Below are 20,995 nucleotides of genomic sequence, written 5' to 3'. Positions count from 1 at the left end.
TATGGATTGATGTGCGCTTAAGAAGAAATACAATATCGGGAAACTAAGAAGGGTTCACAGAATAGCTATAGTGTCGGGGTCCTTTGATCCACTCCTCTAATGTTATTTTGCACCTCTTACGAGTAGATCTTCGCATTAAATACTTAGTATCGCGCTAAGACTTAAAGAATCAAACTGTAGGCTTTCCAGACTCTATAGGTATGACAACATTTACGAACTGATTCCAGATTCTAGTGGATATTTTTGCGAAACACACCGACTACTACAACCTTGCCTTGAACCTCAGTAAATATTTTAAAGTCGTCTTTCCTGCCAGAAAGAATTGGGAGGATAGCATAGTTAGCAAAGACTTCGTTACCACTATCTTTACTGTCGGGTCAAAGATGGAGTGTGGAGTTAGGTCGGGAATCTTCTCTAAATCCTTCAATGTCTCTAAGTCTCTTCGGCTACCTAATTGCACCAGTGTATCCCAAGCGGAAATATTAACAATCAGAGAAGCATGCAAATACTCCTATCAAACTTAAACCACGGACATCTGCACTGACAGCCGGCGACTGTTATGGCTATCAATTCAGCCACATTATCCTATATACTATCCAGTCTCAACATCAACCTCCGTGTCACTCATATTTGGGTTCGAGGTCAGTGACATTAATAAAAATGAACGAGCTGGTGAGTTGGCTTGGCAAGGATGAGCCCTTCGAAGCTCACTTGCGGAAAGGGTAAATATTCCTATGGAGCTAATAAGGGCAAAATTTTCTTAATTTTTCTGACAGAATCCAACCGTAGGAACAATCTAACGGACTTAACCATATCCAGGAAGTTGTGGCTTACCTATAACAAAAACCGTTTTATCGAAATTATGCAGACCAACGCATGATATAGCCAAGATCGCTGCAATATGCACTGGACATTGCCCTATAGGAGAAACTTTTTTTTAATGAAAATATTGCATCAATGTTCTTTTATTTATTATTTTTTTTTTTTTTTGTGTAGTATGGATGTAAATGTAAATTGAATTTTAAATGCTTAAAGAATATTATTCAGTAGTGATTTGTAAAAATTATTTTTTAATGATGGAATAATCTGAGATTCGTGTGTGCCAAAATAATTCCATGTTCATTACAAGCTTCAATAACACCAGCATCATTTGTCGAGCCAGCTGGACTGCCAATGTATGAAACTCCACTCTGAAGAAGTAAATTGTAATTTGTATTATGATTTAAAACTCAAAATTTTCATGGTCTTACCAATCTAGCACGATCAATGTTGTCTCTGAAGGGGAAGAACGCATCTGAACCTAACGCAACTCCACTCAATTGTTTTAGCCATTCAGTTTTCTCTTCCTGGGTCAGCTGTGGAGGGACAACTTCAAACCTTTTAAAAAGAAAATTATTTTGTATTCATTTTCATTGCATCATTCGTCAAAATGTTCTTACATTGATTGAAACTGGGCTAATGGCATATCCTTGCCAACAGTTCCATTTACATAATTATCAATTGCATTGGAAATTTCGGCACGTTTCACACCAGGCTTAAATTTCATAGATGCCACACGAGGATGTTGGCGCAGCCACCAGTTGTCAGCTTTTTCACCAGCCAATCGTGTGCAGTGTATTCTAGATTGTTGACCAGCACCAATTCCGATAACCTGCCCATCTCTGGCATAGCATACAGAATTACTCTGAGTAAATTTCAAGGCGATTGTGGCTACAATCAAATCTCGAATAGCAGCTTCAGGTAAGTCTTTACCCTTGGTGACAACATTTTGGAATAAACTCTTATCGATGACAGCATCATTACGCTTTTGTTCCAAAGTCAAACCGAAAATAGTCTTGCGTTCGATCAAACTAGGCTCGTAATCGGGATCCATCTAAAAAAGAGATTTGTTTGTGCTTTTTTTTAATCAAAATTCAAGTAATCTTACTTGCAAAATGCAATAGCCACCATTCTTCTTCTTCTTGAGGATTTCCAGGGCTTCGGAGGAGTAACCGGGAGCAATGATACCATCGGAAACCTCACGGGATATTATCCTGGCTGTAACGGCATCACACACATCAGACAATGCAACAAAGTCCCCAAACGATGACATTCGATCAGCTCCCCTAGCTCTAGCATAAGCTGTAGCTAAAGGTGTCAATATCTCGTAAAGATCATCAACCATACACAACTTAGCTTGATCTTTGCTCAAGGGAGTACCAACTGCAGCACCAGCAGGAGAAACATGCTTGAAACTCGTAGCTGCAGGCAGATTTAGAGCTTTTTTCAACTCACGCACCAATTGCCACCCATTGAGGGCATCACACAGATTTATAAACCCTGGAGCGCTATTTAAAACCTTTAATGGCAACTTTTCCAACTGCGTAAACAATTGCGCAGGTTTTTGATGAGGATTCATGCCATAGCGAAGGTTCAATTGTGATCCTGCAGCAGAATACTGTTTACGGAAGTAGTCCGAGATTGCATCGTCATATGTGGCAGTATGTGTGAAAGCTTTTAAGGCGAGAAGCTTTCTAATAAAAAAAAGCATTGGTTTGTTAAGAAGAAAATGTAAATTTTCTTTTTATGAAAAAAAATTACCTTGTTTCCAATGTTGTGTCACCGGTTTTTGATATTTCCTCCAGAACCTTACTGTAATCACTGGATTCGCAAATAACAGTTACACGTTCATGGTTTTTAGCGGCTGCGCGCAATAAAGTAACACCACCAATGTCAATGTTCTCTACAGCATCAGCTACAGTTACACCTGGTTTTGAGACCGTGTCAACGAATGGATATAAATTACACACCACCAAGTGTACAAGATCAAAGTTTTGCTTTTTAAGGTCAGCAAGATCGCTATCTGTCAATCTAAAGAACAAGAAGTAGGGTATCAAATATTATTTATCCATATTATGTTACTTTAAGGTAGTATCATTATACCTTGACAAGATACCACCATGAACAGCTGGATGCAGTGTTTTTACACGACCGCCAAGCATTTCAGGGGCTCCAGTAATATCAGATACATCTCCGACAATAAGTCCCGCATTGCGTAAGGCTGTTGCAGTACCTCCACTCGCCACAAGTCGGTAGCCAAGAGCGGCTAAATTTTTCCCAAACTCTACGAGCCCAGATTTATCGGAAACACTTAACAGAGCTGAGTTAAAGAGATTTTTAATTTTAGCTTCAACATTCTTTTATTTTTTGAACCAATAGAAAACATACCCAACTTTCCTGATGCCATTTCAAATCAAAACTGTGGAATAGAAAAAAAAAATATTTTCGTAAACGAATAAGTTAAATAAAAGTCAACCGAAGTGTTCGAAGATAATCTAAGGAATAACACAAATATTTTCAATTTTAACCTGAGATAAACTAAATAGCTCGTCGTTGTTGTCGAATCAGTATCAGTTTTATATTGCCTATTTCTGTCCAGGGGGTTTGACCCACAATTTCTTATCAAGAAAAAGGTCATTGATAACATTAAAAATAAAATAATCGAGAGTAGTTGACGCAAAGATGTTTGTTTGTTACTCATACAAAAAAATAAGCTTATAACATATGTACATATTATTATGTTCTATAATGATGGACATTTTTAATGTAATACATATTTTTCTGCCTGGTAAATAGTTTGTTTACTTTCGTATTATCAGGTATTTTGGGCAATGTTAATATGAAGCTGGTGTTCATAAAAATAGCAGTGCTTTTGATTTTATAATTAAGAAGGTTAAAAATTATTTTTTTTTTAATTTTCGGTAAGTAAATATTTTACTATTTAAAGTTTTAAGTATTTTTAACATACTAGTATATAAAAAATTAAAAAATATTGGCTCAAAAATAAACAATGCGAAGTTCAAGACCCTGCACCGAAAAAATTCGAAAACTTATTCAAAAACTCAGCACTGACTATTTTTGCTCAGCAAAAATAGTCAGTACCGCCTTTAAATGGCAAAATAAACCGAAAACGTGAGGCCCAAAAAGGATGACTACTGAAAGAACTGACAGAAAAATTTTTCAGTTAGCAAAACAGAACCCTTCCATAGGCTCTAGGAAAATAAGAAATGGACTTCAACTGTCTGTTAACGCTGTCACAATACGAAGACGTCTTTTATAAACGAAGTTACCAGCCCGAAGTCCACGCAAGGTACCATTCTTGACGAAAAGGCATGTGGCAAAGAGAATGAAGTTTTTTAAGGCGCATAGAGATTGGGCAAAAGAGAAATAGAGGAATGTTCTGCGGAGCGATGAAAGCAAAGTCGTCATTTTTGGGTCCAAGGGTTGTCGAGAATATGTGAGAAGACCCTACAATGCAGGTACTCTATGAAAACAGTGAAGCATGGTGTGGAAAAATGATGATATGGGCTTGCTTTTCATATTACGGGGTCGGGCCTATTTATCCCATGGGGGGTATAAGGGATGCAACCGAGAATGTGAAAATTATCGAGGAGGTTATGTTACCCTATGCTGAAGAGGAAATGTCGTTGGTTTGGGTATACCAACAAGACTATGACCCAAAGCATACGTCATAAAAGGCAAAACCATGGTTTGCGCAGAAGTAGTTATCTGTTATGGAGTGACCCGCTCAATCCCCCGACCTTAACCTCATTGCAAATTTGTGGGGGGATGTTAAGAACGCAGTTCATAAAGCACAACCCTAGAATTCGAAACAATTGTGGGAAGCAGTGCGTGATTCGTGGAACGCAATATTAGTCGAGAGGTGTCAGGTTTTAGTGGACTCGGTGCCACGTACATAGATGCGAAGCATCATAAAAAACAGTGGTTATGCAACAAAGAACTAATTGTAAGCTAACATTATTTGTATACTTTCATATAACTTATTATAGTTTTTCTTACTTCTTATATAATAGCTCTAGTACTTCGTCATGCACTGCTATTTTTATGAACAGCCATATATTTAAAAAACGGTTTTTACTCTGACAAAGCTAACGGTAAAAATTTGATAATACTTATTTTCTGTTATTATGAATTAAATATTTTTGTTTGTTATTCGAAGTTTATCGAAATATATTATAACGTTGATATTGAAGCCTTTTTTGTTTTATTTGGAGAGCACTGCTATTTTTATGCAAACAACTGTAGTATTTTCTCCCAGTATTACAGATCCCAGTAATTGTACCTCCTTCAATAAAAGGTGTACCACTAATTTTTACCAATGAAGCCAAATATCTTGGTCTGATATTGGACAAAAAATTAATTTGGAAACCTAATATTCAGGAAAGAGTTAAAAAAGCTACAGTACCTCTTTTTCTTTGCAAGAAAGCCATAGGAAGCAAATGAGGTTTTCAACCTCGCATAACCTATTGGCTACACATCGGTCATCCGATCCGACCAATACTTTTGTACGGGGTTGCAGTAAGGTGGACTGCACTGAAGAAAGTGACATACTACGACAAACACCGCAGAGTCCAAGGCACTGCATGCCTCTGCATAAGCGGGGCATTGAGAACCACACCCTCAGCAACATTAGACACTCTCCTCCATCTGACACCCCTCGACATCTTCAGCAAACAAGTGGCAGCTAGTACAGCTATACCTAAGACTCAACGCCTTATCTTTAATGGACCAACAACAATTTGGGGCACTCCATCCTTTTGAACCTCTTTGGTTTTATACCAAAGTACATAGACTACACTATTCCGAACTCCCAATTTAGAAAAAACTTCCAGGTATCAATTCCATCCAGAGAAGAAGACAAAAAACTCCTGGATGACAAAAGCATACATTTTTATACAGAAGGATCCAAGACAAATGAGGCAGTTGGTAGTGGTGTGTACTCAAAAAAGCTAAATCTAAGCATCTTATTCCGCCTCCCTAACCATTGTAGCGTCTTCCAAGCGGACATTTTAGCGATCAAAGAGGTTCTCCCCTGGCTAAGAGAAAACGTGATATCAACTTCTGATATCCGCATCTTCTCTGACAGTCAGGCTGCTATTAAATCTCTTGACGGTGTCTCAACCAAATCTCAAACGGCCCTCGATTGTCGATCGTCTCTTATGGAGATGGCGCAGCAATTTAACATTCACCTCTGTTGGGTGCCGGGCCACAGAGACATCACAGGAAATTGTAGAGCCGATGAACTCGCTAAAAATGGAACAGTCATACCTATTTCACCTGAAAGGGAGAAGATAGGTATACCGATAGCTACATGTAAACTTCTGCTAAAAGAAACAGCTTTTCTTATAGCAAACTCTAAGTGGCACAATTTACCAACATGCGCAGCCACAAAACTCATATGGCCTTCACTGGACCTAAGGCGCTCTAAAGACTTGTTATCTCAAAGCAGACTTCATATTATCCCTTATAGGTACCTGTTTTATAGGCAGACACGCAATACGACTTGGTATAGCCTCAAATGACTTCTGCAGGAGCTGTATGGATAAGGATGAAGAGGAAACAATCTCTCACCTTCCCTTCACTTTCACTGAGACGCAAACTTCATCAGGGAGACTACTCTTTTGATAATCCCAGTGAACTAGCTAAAAAGGATATCAAATATAATGGTTCGACTAGTCCGAAGTAATTCTCTAGATTCACATGGTATCACAATGGGCCTTCTCTTTTGGCCTTAGTGTGTGGATTCTGAATCCGCTGCCACTTTAACCTAACCTAATCCAGTATTACATATTAATAATTATTTTTAAATGTTAATATGTAATTTTAATAATTTGTATTAAATTTCATTGTAATACTTTCAAAATTGTGTATACATGTTCAGTACTTTGTTACCTCGTCAGTTCCCTTGCAGTAAAATTCTGAAATTTTTAAATATCTTACAATGTACCCTACTCAAAAAAGTGACTGGACCGATTGGGAACAATATATTAATCAGATTAGCTATCATATACACCCGAATTTGTAGAAGTTTAATTTAATAACCATCATAAACAATCCTTAAAAGTTACCCAACTTTTGTATAATCACCCTTATATATGTGCGTGTTTTTTAAAATTTTAATAAGTGATATCTCAAATACCTAATGTGATACATTAATTTTGAAGTCGGATTTGAATTAAGGCCGCCCAAACCCATTAAAATTTTGCAATTTTAATGCCAGTAAGGAAACCTTGCCGACCAGTCATATTAAATACTTTGAACTTGCCAAATGAACCTCAAATAAGACATAATCACCCCTATCACAGAGTCCCTCGTAGCGAGTCCCCGAAAATTGTGTTACGCTACGAATACGAATACATTTACATCATAAGCCCCGAACGAATTCAAGAAAGCATTGCCACACAGAAATACTAATTTCGGAGTTTTAAAATCAGCTGATATGCGTCAAAATAAGAAAATTAAATAAAAGTTCCTTTTTCATCTTTCGATTTGTTCTTATTTTTATTTGTGTTTGTCTTTTAAAGTTGATTTTGGTAACAAAACGGCGCAATACAGCCCTAATTGGATCTCAGGCTAGGTTGCCTTGAGATCGCCATTTCTACCTATCTTAAAAGTTGATAGTTTGTCGTTGCAATCTTTGCAATAAATGAAGAAAATACACGAAGACTGGATGAATCATATGATTGACGCGAAGTGGTTGGAAGACGCCGTGGAACATTTCCCACATCAACTACGTCTGATAACATCGAAACATTGGCAAGTTCGTTCTTTTCAAAAGGTTCATTTGATTCTAAAGGCTCGGAAGAATTTTCGAATATATAAGATTGTGGATCTTTTATTCCGCTGGTCAAAGTTCATTCATTCTTATGACACCTTCTTCGAGGCTGCTAAAAAAATGCATTCTATTTGCTCCGCCACCTGTAGCTTTGCATTCTTTTTTGTTCTCAACCATGTTCCTCTTGATTTATGACTTCCAATTTAACCACACTTAAGAATTAAATTAAATTATAAAAAAGTTTGGACTAATTTATTCAATTTACTTTTTTCCAGCTAGAGGTGTCCTTAGAAGGTGGGCCTAAGCTATTTAACTCTATTTTTACTGCTTCCCAAAACGAATTCACTTCCTCCTTAGGGATTTTTGAAAAATTCTTGGGCAATTTCAAGTATTTCTTGAAGCATTTCATAAAGCCTTTCGAATTAAATTTTATTTGTCATAACTTTATTTGCCCTTCAAAAAAAAAAAAAAATTAGAAAAAAACATACATAGCTAAACACTTTCACATTAAAACAATAGTAAAACTTACATTATTCTTTTCATTTATTCAATTTTTATTTAATTTATCTTCGCAAGCTTAATTTTTTGTTCGTTTTAAAAACTCCGATCAAAATAATTGTTCGTAGAAAAAACTGCCAAACTTTCTATTCATTCGGGGCAAGTGATACCAATTTTCACGAACTCCGAATTTCGTAGCAAATTTTTTTAGTACGACGGGATCAATGATACAATTATTCGGGGTTCGTACTACGAATCTATTACGACGGGGCCTGTGATAAGGCTGAATAAATTTTGTATTTTTGTGTATGGTCAATTTTTATTCGGCATAATGGCTATAGTTTTCTTCTTAATCGAATGTTTAAAAGATTACATACATCGAAATAGCAAAGGCACCACCTACCAATTTGTTCTATTTTGTCCAATAGGTATAAAAAGTATGCATTGACCCTAACCCACTTATTTGATTCAATTAACTATAGCTACCTACTTCTCCTTCTGTTTGTAGTTAAATTTACATTAATAAAGTGCTTCCTTTAAAAATACGATAAGAACTTGAAATGTCTCAGCGGTCCGATGTCTGTCTGTCACCTTTCAAATATGAAGGTAGGTACAATACACAGCACGTGCGCTGCAAGTAACTTAAGTTTTTGTTATTGTACGAAGGAAGATCATCACAACTTGTTGATTGAAATTATATTAAATTATTTTAAACTTCAATATTAATAATATAATATACTTTTTCGCTTTTCTCATAGACAGAAAGAGTTCTTTGGAATCTTTTAACCTGTAATAATGAACAGGTGGTATAAGCATTGTAGGCTTTTGGGAAACCAAAACAAAATATTTAGATTTATAACCCACGCGAAAATGTTAGGCTAACCGGCTACAACATTCCTTTTTATTTTGATAAAGTGACAAGTAATGTAGTAATAAATACTAAATACTTACAATGTTTTTTCTCAGTAACACTTTGAATTCGATGAAAAATAAAATTTAATTTTTAAATGTTTACTATTCAGTACACTACAGACTACACTTGCGTTAAATCTCTCTGATTAGAAATTAGATAGAATTAGAATTAATTAAATAACTTAACTAACATATGAGGAGGAGAAACTAAAAGCTTTAGAGCTTAGTGGTGGTAAGCTTTTTGTCAGCACGTTCTCGTTACTCGTGGTTGAGAGATCAGAAATTGATCAGCAAATGAGTTGAAGGGTCGATTTAAAGTTGGGTTGAGTCGATAAAATTATAGCAGATTCAAATACTATGTTTACAACGATGAGTGATTGAAGTGGGCAAAGTTTTACCGTGTTTTCAGGATTCAAAATATCATAATATATTAAGAAATTTCCGACAAATAAAACGATCTTCCGCATTTTATATTTGAAGGTTGATACAATCGAATATTTGTCAGAATAATTTGTATGTGAAAAATTACCAAAATCTCGAATTTTTTGTATGGCTCATTTTAAAGTCCTCTTTCCAATGACCTAATACACAGCCGTAGCACGCCCAATCTTAACATATGGTTCGATTGTGTGGTGGCCTGCTCTTAGCAAAGCCTATAATATTAATAAGCTAAAGAAGGTTCAGAGAACAGCTTGCGTGGGCACCACTGGGGCCATGCGTACTTGCCCAACGGACGCCTTAAACGTTATTTTGGATCTTCTACCAATCGCCTTTTTATTAAATACATAGTTTCGTGCAGCGTCAAAACCTTATAGTCACAGCAACACTACGAAATTGATTCCCCCAGATATTATCTCGATAGACACTGACTACTGCACTCCTACTTTGAATCTTAGTAAGGGTTTTAAGGTTATTTTCCCATTGAGAGAAGATTGGGAGGATGACGTCGTGTCGATAGGTTTCAACACAACCATCTTTACTGACGGCTCAAAGATGGAGTGCGGAGTTGGTTCTGGGATCTTTTCTGAGTCTCTAAATGAAGCCAAATCCTTTAGGCTTCCTGACTTTGCTAGCGTTTTTCAGTCTGAACTGCTGGCAGTAAGGGAGGCATGTAAGATACTTAAACAAAACCCAAACCGAAATGCGGCTATCTTTACAGACAGTCAGGCAGCTGTCAAAGCCATTACCTCGGTCATATCCTCATCTAAATTGGTCCAGCAATGTCGCGATGAGCTTTCGAGCCTGAATATTAACCTCAGTGTCACCCTCATCTGGGTTCCGGGCCATAGTGGTATCGTGGGAAATGAACGGGCCCGGATCGGCCCTTCATAGCTCACTTGCGGAAATGGTTAACATTCCTCTTGGTGCTGTGAAGGGTAAAATCTTTTCTATCTACCAAACTGAATCAAACCGAAGGTGGAGTAATTTACCCAACTGCATTACATCTAGGAAGATATGGCCCACCTATAACAAAACCCGTGTATACGATCTTTTATGCAGGCCAAGGCAAGACATAGCCAGGATTGTTGCGGTTTGTACCGGACATTGGCCTATAGGAGGTCATGCAGAGAAGTTGGGTATCTCTTACAACACATTTTGCCGTAGCTGTAGTGACCAAAGAGAAAGTGAAACCATAATCCATTTCCTCTGCAAATGTCCTCGATGAGCTATCTGACACAAACATTAGAGACCTAATCTTTTTTCTCAATGCGACAAAATAGCTTCTCTATCAATCTATCCCTTTCAATCAAAGGTCAAACGAGTTTTTGGTATCAAAATGGCGCACTACAGCGCTAATTGGATCTCAGGCTAGGTTGCCTTGAGATCGCCATTTCTACCTACCAGCTATAGATTTTTTAGATTAGATTAGATAGATTTTTATTAACTTGCAATTAATTGTACAATTTCATAACAATCTTTAAAGCATGGCCGTCTGTCTAACTGACAAAATTTTAACTGTATTAAGGTTTTGTAATTAATTAAGTTACAGTTGTGTTAACTAAAAATTTTCATCACTAGTTCTATAAATTAGTGCTGTTTTGCAATATATAAGCATTTTAGACACATCTACTTCATTTAAAAGAGCTAACACAGTCACCGACTAACTCTCGAACCGATAACATCGTTCATCAAGTTACTGTGTGATTAGTTTTGTCGCCAAGCGGCAAAACCGGTTTTCTCTTTTTAAACCACTTTCTCTCTTTATTTTGTTTTCTTTCTTTTTCTCGGTATCGTATTTGAGTGTACCCAGTGTATTACAGAAAAAAACAGTTAAAATGACCAATTGGCCAAATAATATTGGTGGTCGATTTGGGAATCTTGACCCCGATCCTGACCCTGACCTTCAGCCCAAAAAAAAAAAAACACAACACCATACTACTAAACGCTTTCCCAAGCCTCCAATCTATCACTAAAGAATCCTCGATTTATCGTATTTCCCCAAAATCGAACGAAAAACCCATCAAATCACTGAGCCCATTTGCCCTTAAAAAATCCATTGATGCTATAACTCAAGATTACGAAAGCATAAACCAACTTCAAGACGGTAGTTTACTAATATTTGTAAGGTCTCAAAAGACCACCGACATTTTCCTTCGAATTAAAGATCTTGCTGGTGTTTGCCCAATAACTGTGAATCTACATGATAAACTTAACCTGTTATGCCCCATGCCTCATGAAAAACGAAATGAAATCTCAAGGTGTCATAGACATACATAAAGTCCAAAAAAAATATGATGATGGAAAACAAAAATCTTCAGGTCTTATGCTCTTCACATTTGACCTCTACCAAATCCCTAAATCAGTTGATATCGGTTTTTACACACCCAAAATTACGGAATATATTCCCAACCCAATGCGATGCCGCAATTGCCAATTGCTAGGACATACAACAAAACGTTGCGGTGGAATTAAGATACGCGAAACTTGTAGCCTTCCCCCTCACAATCCTAACCCATACACTCGCACAATGTGCGCAAACCCGGAATCTCTAATATTAACTCTAGCTAGTTATAAAAAAGTAAATACCAGCAATAGTATCTACCGCCAATACCGATTGTTCTGAGAAAACTGAAAACACATCATTTGCGGTGACACTCGAAAATTGTGCCATTGCTTCCATTGACAACCTGCCTGAATTCGCTTTAGTATTCACTGCAGAAGCATTTGCCATACTACAAGATACTAAGACTGCGTCTAATTACCGTGAAAAAACACATTATATGCTCTGCTAGCATATCCTTAACTTAACGCCATAAAAAACCCTAACAATAATACTGAACTCATATCAGAAATAAGATACCAACTCACCAGATCACCAAACAATATCAAGTTAATGTGGACCCCTGGACATGTAGCAATCCAGGGCAACGAATACGCTGACAGTGCAGCTTACTCAGCCAATAATGCTCCTGTATATAGCTTTAATATCCACACCAAACAAGACCTCCTAAAAATCATTCCGTCCTGCTATACGGTGCAGAACCATTGACTATGACAAAAGCGGATGAAAGCACCTTGGGTCGGTTCAAGAGAAAAGTTCTTCGTGTGATCTACTGTCCCGTATGCATCGAAGGAGAGTGGGAGAGAAGATGGAACGACGAGCTGTATGGGCTGTACAGTGACGTAGACTTAGCCATTGGTTTGGGCATAAGTTCTAAGGCCACAGTTGCCTCTGGTACTATTTTGCCACATTTAAATGTTACCACAATTGGCATATGATCTGAATAGTTTCAAAAAATCAAAATCAGTTATAAGTGAGCTCCATTCACCTCTTTCCAAGCTTTAATCTACAACAAGCTAACTTGTTTCCCAACAAATGTGAATTCACCTTGGTTGTCGCCCTCACTGGTACCGTTTTGGATCCGGAGCCCAAAAGAATTGCATAGATCCAACAACTTGCACACATTCCATTCTCCTTTGCATCTTTCGTTCTCCTGCTCATATCAATTCGATCATTTTCCGTTCCTCCTTCGTTACCGATCTTGGCATTTTAATCTCCAACTAGCAGCAAATTTTCAACCAGGTTCATAGATGTAAAAAACTCCCTAGTTTTTTTTTCGAAATTTGCATCCCATTGGTTACAATTTATATAAGTTGGCAATATGCGGAATTTCTTGCCATACATTTTTAGATCTGCTCATAACTTTTCAATTCAAAGACGTTACTATCATTATCTTTTTTATATCCGAAAATACAGCCACCACTCGCTCTTCCTTTCGCATGTCTTCTTATTGATGGTATAAATTCCAGGTTATAGTTACTAAACTTGTGTTCGTACTTTATAAAGTTATTACTTTTTAAATATGTTTCATATAGAATGAATATATTGAATTGATTAACAAAACCAAAAAAATCGGTAAATATAATTTTGTTACTAAGAAGAGAAAGAAAAGAGCCAAGCTGAATGACAGGTGGGGTGTACTCCGATGCCTTGAAGTCAGCAGATAGTGCGCAGTTGCTCTTGGCAATGGAGGATGAGTTATCATCCTTAGAAGAAATTGGAACTTGGGACCTTGTAAAACGACCTAATAACGATAGGGAACGATAGTACAGGTAATACAAAGCAAGACTTGTTGCGAAAGGGTATGTTCAACAAAAATTTATCGATTACGAAGAATCATTCAGTCATGTAGCCCTTTACGACACAGTTTCGCATGCTCCTTCAAAACAGCATTTTTATTTGGTACTTTGTAGGAAGAAGTATACTTAGAGTAGTATGAGGGATTTGAAGAAGACAGAACAGGGTGAGGTCTATGATTCTTGGCCTTTATGAAGAAAGCTGGATTGAAAAATAGCACAGCTGATCCATGTCTATTTTATTATAATAGTATACAATATGTTGGCGATAAACTAGTTTTTGGAAATAACAATAATGAAATCCAAAAACAGGACTTTTCAGGCTTGTCATCAGATAACCCAATAGAGACCAACAATCAAACATCCAGTCCATAATCCGGTCATCGCAGTTTGGATTTTTCGAGCGGATCAAAATCCTGTCATCAAATTTGACGTTTGTGTTGTATGAAGTGGTGAGAGTCTTTTAAATTGACGTCGACTGCCTAAATTCATTAATTCAAAGTTATCTATACTAGGCAAAGAACAGCTTCAAAGCTGTCGACCAACATCCTACGAAAATTCTTTTAGTCTGCCTCTGCAGTTCTGCACCGTCCTCCCATAGTAAGTCCTTTAGTAGGTGCGCCTCAAAATCATGAAATTCCCTTACTTCGAGAAATGGATTCACCCAAAACCTGTGTTTTCTTTTATTCTCTAAATAGTTAGCTGTTGTAGTTCCTCCAGCTTCTTAACCAGCATTCATTTTTTTTAAAGGGCATTTTTTTGTATAATTTATTTGAAATTTTGTAAAAAAAAAATATAACTACCGACACTAAAGGTAAATCAACAAAAAATTAAACAATAGATTAACCGTTTCTAATTTCCAATGTGACATTTGAGGTTGCTCATGGCAAAAAAAAACAATAGATTACGTAAGAGAAGTTGGATTGGATTTTACTATTGTTGAGCTTTAGGGTAATTGACTCAGTTTAATAACGTAATCAGGAACACATCATAAAACTTAAAATACTTAATAATTCTTAAATCGAGTTTTAATGCCTCTCTGTACCCTTTAGGTACATGGACATTTAGGCATTTTTGATACGCGTCTGGTCCTTTTCGTGAAAAATCAATTTTTAACTTAAGTTTTTGAACGTGATTTTTGTATTTTGTTTATTTTGTCAAACTTTATAAGAATAGATTTCTTTAGTGTCTTTTTGAAGCAAAGAAACAACAGATGCCGTTTGAAAAATAATAATATTTGTTTCCGTCAAAACTTCAAGAGGGCAAGCATAGCTAAAGATATCGTCACCTGGATAAAACATTGTCGTATGTTATATTCAGCTACTTTTGGTGAAACCTTACTATAGATTTTGTATAGCATTATGTTAAATGATATTATGCAGAAAACATGTATCGAATCATGTTCAACACTTTTCAATATTTCAATAAAGATAGCAATAAAAGAAATTTTTTTCCAATATGTCCTTGTCATATGTGACATTTTCACCAAAACTACTTGTCAACCAAACAAATACAAACAAATGAAACACATCCGACAATGAATAAATGCTTGTTGGAAATTGTTGAACGGCAGTAATGGGAGGCTACAACTGCGAAGCTAAAAATGTGATTTTTAACGGCTTCCTTTTGAAGTCTTAGATTTAGATTCGTCATTTGAAACACAATATTTCGAGAAAAAATAGTAAACATTGCGCTCTGATATGTTCAATGTATTTATAAAATACTTTTTAAATACTTGTATGGTCAGATAGCTTATTTAGAAATGAAAATGCAAAATGGCCTTCTTTTTAGGATACTCATCATGTTTGTTTGCCTTTCTTCTCGTCTAGTTTCACTTCAACTTTTTTGATATAGTTTACACACAAAACTTTTTTTCTTTGGTGGAAAGACTTCGGAAATTCGTAAATATCTTCCTCTCTGTCTATATCAGTAATACTATGAGTACAACCATAAAAATATAGATTAGAGAGATTAAGATTCATTTATTTAACACAGTTTTAACATTTTGTTTTGTTACAAATAAAAATATATTTGAAAGCAGGCTTCACCGTTCTACCAGGCCTTAAAGTACCACGACAAGCAATCTATTGAATATCCTGCACATACGACAAAATGCAAAATTATTATCTCTGACACTAGGACAAATATCAAAAAACGGATTACACAGATTGAAAGAGAAAAAAATGGAATATTAAAACTGTATTTAAATTACAAAACCGTAATTTCACACTCACAAAAATATTGCATGCAGGCGACGATGTATCTAATAGGCTTTTCACACCAAGTCCAAAACCCGGTTTTCGCGAAGTCATCGGTTTTGGCCGAAAACTCAAGTTTTTCCATACATTTTTGGTAAACTACAAGTTTTCGTAAACCACAAATTTTATATAAAACCTCTCGAAGACTAGTTGCTATTCTAAGTTGAGCTAAACAAACAAACCTTTCGGAACATTGTGCGCTCAAATTAATGTAAATAAAACAGCCGATGGCTGCTGTCAAAACAAATATTTCATTCTGAAACAAATTTGGCCGTGGTAGGTAATATTATGTATACAATTTCCTTACAAAATAAGTACACGGAGAAAAAAGACTTGCTAAAAACAATTGGAATCTGAATTAAATTAAGTGGATTTCTGCATGGTTTTTTGCCAAGCGGACTTTCGGCTTAAAGTAATTGGACAAATCACCTTGATTTCGGTAAAGTTATATTTAAGGTGAATCCGTTTAGTTTTATAAGAAAATCATTCTCTTTTGAGTATTTTATCAAGTCGAAAACATCTTATTTTGAAATGCATTTGCATACAAATAATGTATCTTCCACGTTAATACAAGCCGTTTTCCGATTGATTTTATTCTAATCACATTTTTTTAAGACTTTTTGAAAGTTGATATTAAGTGAAGCATATCTTAATTTTAAGTGCGTTCAATTAAAACTAAAATTTTTCGCACTTTGGTATCACACGTTAACGAATATATTTTACAAGAAAATCTGTTTCTTTTTAGACTTCTCCTAGGTAAAAATTAAATGAAGTTTTTCTTAATTTCAAGTTCATTCTTCTTAAAGTAAGATGTTCACCACTTAAAAATCATAAGTTTACCAGTAGATTTTACAAAAATTAGCTTTTTGTTTAAATTTTAAAAAAGATTATTTAATTTTGCATTACCATAAAATAATATATACGGAACTGATCTTTGTGTGCCGAATATCTTATTTATATGGGCATGAAATTTCGTTTCAGTTTCCTCTTCAACAAAAATTGAACAAGTCTTACCTTTTTAACCATTTAAAGTTTGGAGTTTAAATTAAAAGATCACAGCAGCAAATCTTCTAAGAAAATTAAGCTTTTGTGAATTTAGTACTCTTAAAATACAAACAAGTCATTTGTAAATTAATTGTTCATAAGCTGCAAAATTTCCAAAAAATAAAAAGTAATTTTATAGTTTAAATAGTGTTTATTTACAGTGTTTATTTCTACAGAATATTTTACATTTTCTTAAAAATAAAGCTTAAGGCGAACAACTTTGAGCCCGTTATTTAAAAAATAAAAATGAATAGGTGGTCCATCCACATTTTTGATATTGATTGCACAATAATTTTCATCTAAATCCCCTACTTCAAAAGACAAATAATGATTGAGATATTTAATTAATTTCCACCTTTTACAAATTAAAAAAAGTTCTTCACTTTTTGGTAAAAGATTTTCAATTTCATAAACAAAATTAGACGACTTCAAGCATTTTGTTAAAATAAAACCAGGTTTATAAGTAATGCCTTTGAAAACAACCTGATTTGCTTGTTCCATTGGCAAATCTGATATGTCGCAAAAAAAAAGAGTTTGACATCTTAAGTGCAGCAAATTTCAAAGCTGCTTTCTTAGATAAAGTTATTGGTATATTAAGTCTACTTGTTATATTGCGAGCATAATTTTTATAAATCTGATGCACTGCTTCATATCTAAAACAGGACATATACTTAATTGGTCCTAAAAACCGAATGACTCTAGGGTAGTGTACCAAATTATGAAATTTGGGCTTAAGACTTTCGTTAAAAAGGATTTGAAATTGTTCGTTGTGGGCTTTTATAAGAGCTTTTAATTCGTTTATCTTATTTTCATCAAAACAAGAAGTTAGTAAAATGTCTATAAGATTAATCAAAAGTTATCAAATGTTAGAACAAGAAATGTTGGATTAGAAAATCAGTACTTATAAATCATTGTTATTGTGCACTAGTATACACAAGAAAAAAACAGAATATCAACATACCAACGAATATCCTAATTCATCGTTGTAACGCGGCCAATCCTTAAGCAATTTGCCTAATGATTTGTCATTATTCTTCAGAGATTTAATGCGAAGGTTGCTTGTCTTCTTCCAGTTGTCAAGGACAGTTTCCCATGGAGCAACATGATTCGCTAACCAGACAATACATTGGTCTAACTCATCTATAAATAAATATGAAATTAAATAAATATATAGTTGGAACACTTATATATAATAATTTAAAAAAAAATACCGTCTTCATCACGATTGTCTTTATCAGAGTCGGAAGTATTGCCTTCTTTGTGGGATGTGGACGTAGTACTGCTGGGCTTAGTTCTCTTCACAAACTTAATGCGAATTTTACTATTCGCCCACTTGGAATGAAGTTTTCCAGTTGGATTTTTTGAGCCTTGCTTCCTTGGCATATAATATGTCTCCTAACAATTGTTTGTTTAAATATCAATATGATTTTTTAAGATATTTAAAAAAAAAATAGGCATGACTGGATCGCTTTTTTACGAATCCAAAACTTGCCCTCTAAAGTACGTTGTTTATCGCAAGTAAAAAATTATACATACCTTTTTCTCCGTTGGAAAGTCTAACAATACTTTCTGAAATTTGTTGCATTAATTTGTAATTTAAGACAACTCTCTTGTTTAGGCACTCGTCTACTATGCATTGGACCAAGTCCTTTTGACATTTATTATCCAAGATGTTATTTTTCTTGTAAAACTCAATTATGATCTGCCCCTTTATCGTTTTTTGTAACACACTTTCGATATTCAGTACATCTATGAGATTCAGTGTTTCAGAAGAAGAAGTTAAGGGTGATGAAGACTGGTTTAAATTATCCAGCCAACTTGTAACAGATTTGGACATTGAGAGTGTGTCTCGATCAACTAAACTTGGTCCTGACAACGGTTTGCCCTTAAAACCAGATAAAAACAAAAATATTGTCAAAAATGAATAAAACCTTTCGAATAAAAAAATAATATTTTTGTTAGATCGCACCACCACACCCCTCAGAAAGTAAAGCTATTTTCATAAAAAAAAAGTATTGATAAAATGGAAACTTTTAATACTTACCTGTGAAATGCGCCAATTTAACAATCCGTCTTTAAACAAAATATATTCCCGAAAATCTAAATTAACCTTTGAAAAAAGTACTTCAATATCATGACGCTCCATTTTGCAGAGTATATTTTGATCGACTCCTTGCGCATGAAGCAGTGCAATCGAATTTTCACATAGACCCCATTCAGAAAGAAGGCCTTCGATTGCACTATCGCCAGTTGTATAAACAAATTGATATATCATATTTTCTTCATTGTTTTCCGACATTTTTAGTCACTTAAGTTATTTAATAAAACTTCAACACTTCACTGGAAAAAGAATAAAAACACAATGCGACTACTGAACGAGTATAAGATGCAACAAAACTAACAAAAACAATGAAATTGTCTTATAAAAAAAGGAGTCACAACTTAAATTAATGTGGACATCTGCTTAAAATAGAGAGTCACCACTTCATTTAATGAAAAATCCGTTAGTTTGTCTACCGTACCTACATACACATGAACATGCACACTGTTGCAAAGACAAAACCAAAAGCAACCAAAAATTCTGTTTTAAGATGTTCCCCTTAGTTTAAAATGATTCTCTTCTTAAATTCATAGGTAGATGGGTTGATTGGAACTGTTTTTTTTTTGTTGTTGCAAAGATCCTCTTGCACGGTAGCATGGAACGTTTTTATCACTGCATGTATGTATAAGTGGCGACTTTTGTTTAAGGAGATGTTCAATTTAATTTAAAATGATGCACCTTTTCAAGAAAATTTTATTGAATCAATAAGTTAACACATAGAATTATTGAGAAGTCAGTTAATTTTAAGCGGAAAAAGTATGGTTTGTTTTAGCAGAAAATTCTCTTGAGAATGAAATGATGAACTTAATTGAATCTAAGAGCGTTTAAACGGAATCTATTTATTTCGATATGAAGTCCAGTTGTGTTAAGTAGATTGGTATTAAGATTACCATCACCTTATTTTAAAGTGGCTGATTTTTCTCCGTGTATTATTGCTTTTTTTTATTTACAGAATATTGCAGAAAAAAAAATTGGGGAAGCTACCTGGCAACAAAAAAACGTCTAGAATGAAAGCCCGGTGACTATTTGCGGCGCTGGCGGTTCTTTCATGATCCTCCAGAGTTTCAAACGGTCTTTGTTAATTGAGAAACCGGAATTGACTATGGCTACTGGCGTGAAGACCCCAATGACGAGGAAAACTAGCTCATATTTCGTAATGACGGATCCAAAGGATGCGTCTTCAAACTCGTCGCCAAAAATATGTCGCAGCGGGCTAGGAAAATTTGCTCCAAAACATTCCACAATGTGGGAATCGTTGTTCCATTAAATAAAACCACAACAGTCGGCTATTGCACCTTGATGAACAGCGATGCAAACATCAAGAAGATCGCTCTGGATAAGTGTGATTTTGGAATTTTATTTTTAATTTGAGAAGAACAAAACTTTTCACTCAAAATTTTGCCATAAATTCAAAATTTGACAGCCGATGTTAAATAAATCAAGATTACATAGGGTCCGCCAAATAGCATTTTTTTAAGTGCTATAAAAACATCATGTGTAGCTTTGGCTGTGTGGCACGTAGCGACGTCCTGTTGAAATCAAATATTGTCAATATCCTCCTCTTAACTTTTTGTGAACAAAAATTATTTCAATATGGCCCGATAACTATCGCTATTGACTGTAACGCCCACTCCTTGCTCATTTTCGAAATATGGCAAAATTATGCCTCTGGGAAAAAATCCGTACCAAACAGTGACCCGTTTTGGGTGTATCGACAATTTTGCTTGTTTCATACCCGCCAAGATCAAAATGAGCTTCATCTGAAAAGATGAAGATGGCAAAATCGGCATCTTCTTAAGCGATGTTCCCAGCGTTGTTCAAGCGTATACACAACCATATTCATTCAGCGGGATGATAACACTAATTGTCTGTCAAGTCAGACATGAGCTAGTTGTTTCCATTCACGAAATAAGCACTAGTTGAAAAAAAAACTTTTGATGGCGAACCCTATAGTAAAGACGAACATGTTCATATCAATCGTATGCATAT

The 20,995-nt window shown here is 35.3% G+C and overlaps 3 protein-coding genes across 3 annotated transcripts; all 3 read right to left on the bottom strand.

Moving 5' to 3' along the window:
• Positions 1–1,039: 1,039 nt before the first annotated feature.
• Positions 1,040–9,176, bottom strand: LOC129940149 (bifunctional purine biosynthesis protein ATIC). Its single transcript, XM_056048401.1, has 8 exons — positions 9,065–9,176; positions 3,208–3,238; positions 2,923–3,139; positions 2,581–2,850; positions 1,928–2,513; positions 1,440–1,873; positions 1,251–1,377; positions 1,040–1,190 (listed from the first exon to the last, which is right to left on the bottom strand). The coding sequence occupies exons 2-8, from the start codon at positions 3,224–3,226 to the stop codon at positions 1,071–1,073; spliced, it is 1,773 nt and encodes a 590-aa protein (XP_055904376.1). The 5' UTR covers positions 3,227–3,238; positions 9,065–9,176; the 3' UTR covers positions 1,040–1,070.
• An 8,554-nt stretch (positions 9,177–17,730) lies between these two features.
• LOC129942739 (uncharacterized) lies at positions 17,731–18,442 on the bottom strand. Its single transcript, XM_056051789.1, has 3 exons — positions 18,117–18,442; positions 17,867–18,045; positions 17,731–17,742 (listed from the first exon to the last, which is right to left on the bottom strand). Exons 1-3 carry the CDS (start codon positions 18,286–18,288, stop codon positions 17,731–17,733), a joined length of 363 nt encoding a protein of 120 aa, XP_055907764.1. The 5' UTR covers positions 18,289–18,442.
• LOC129942730 (uncharacterized) lies at positions 18,401–19,921 on the bottom strand. The gene is made up of 2 exons (XM_056051780.1): positions 18,950–19,921; positions 18,401–18,790 (listed from the first exon to the last, which is right to left on the bottom strand). The coding sequence occupies exons 1-2, from the start codon at positions 19,202–19,204 to the stop codon at positions 18,401–18,403; spliced, it is 645 nt and encodes a 214-aa protein (XP_055907755.1). The 5' UTR covers positions 19,205–19,921.
• Positions 19,922–20,995: the final 1,074 nt, after the last annotated feature.

This window comes from Eupeodes corollae, chromosome 1 (assembly GCF_945859685.1).
Source record: "Eupeodes corollae chromosome 1, idEupCoro1.1, whole genome shotgun sequence".
NCBI classification, from domain to species: domain Eukaryota; kingdom Metazoa; phylum Arthropoda; class Insecta; order Diptera; family Syrphidae; genus Eupeodes; species Eupeodes corollae.
Note: the sequence above shows the minus strand (reverse complement) of the source record. Positions and strands in the feature narration are given on the sequence as shown.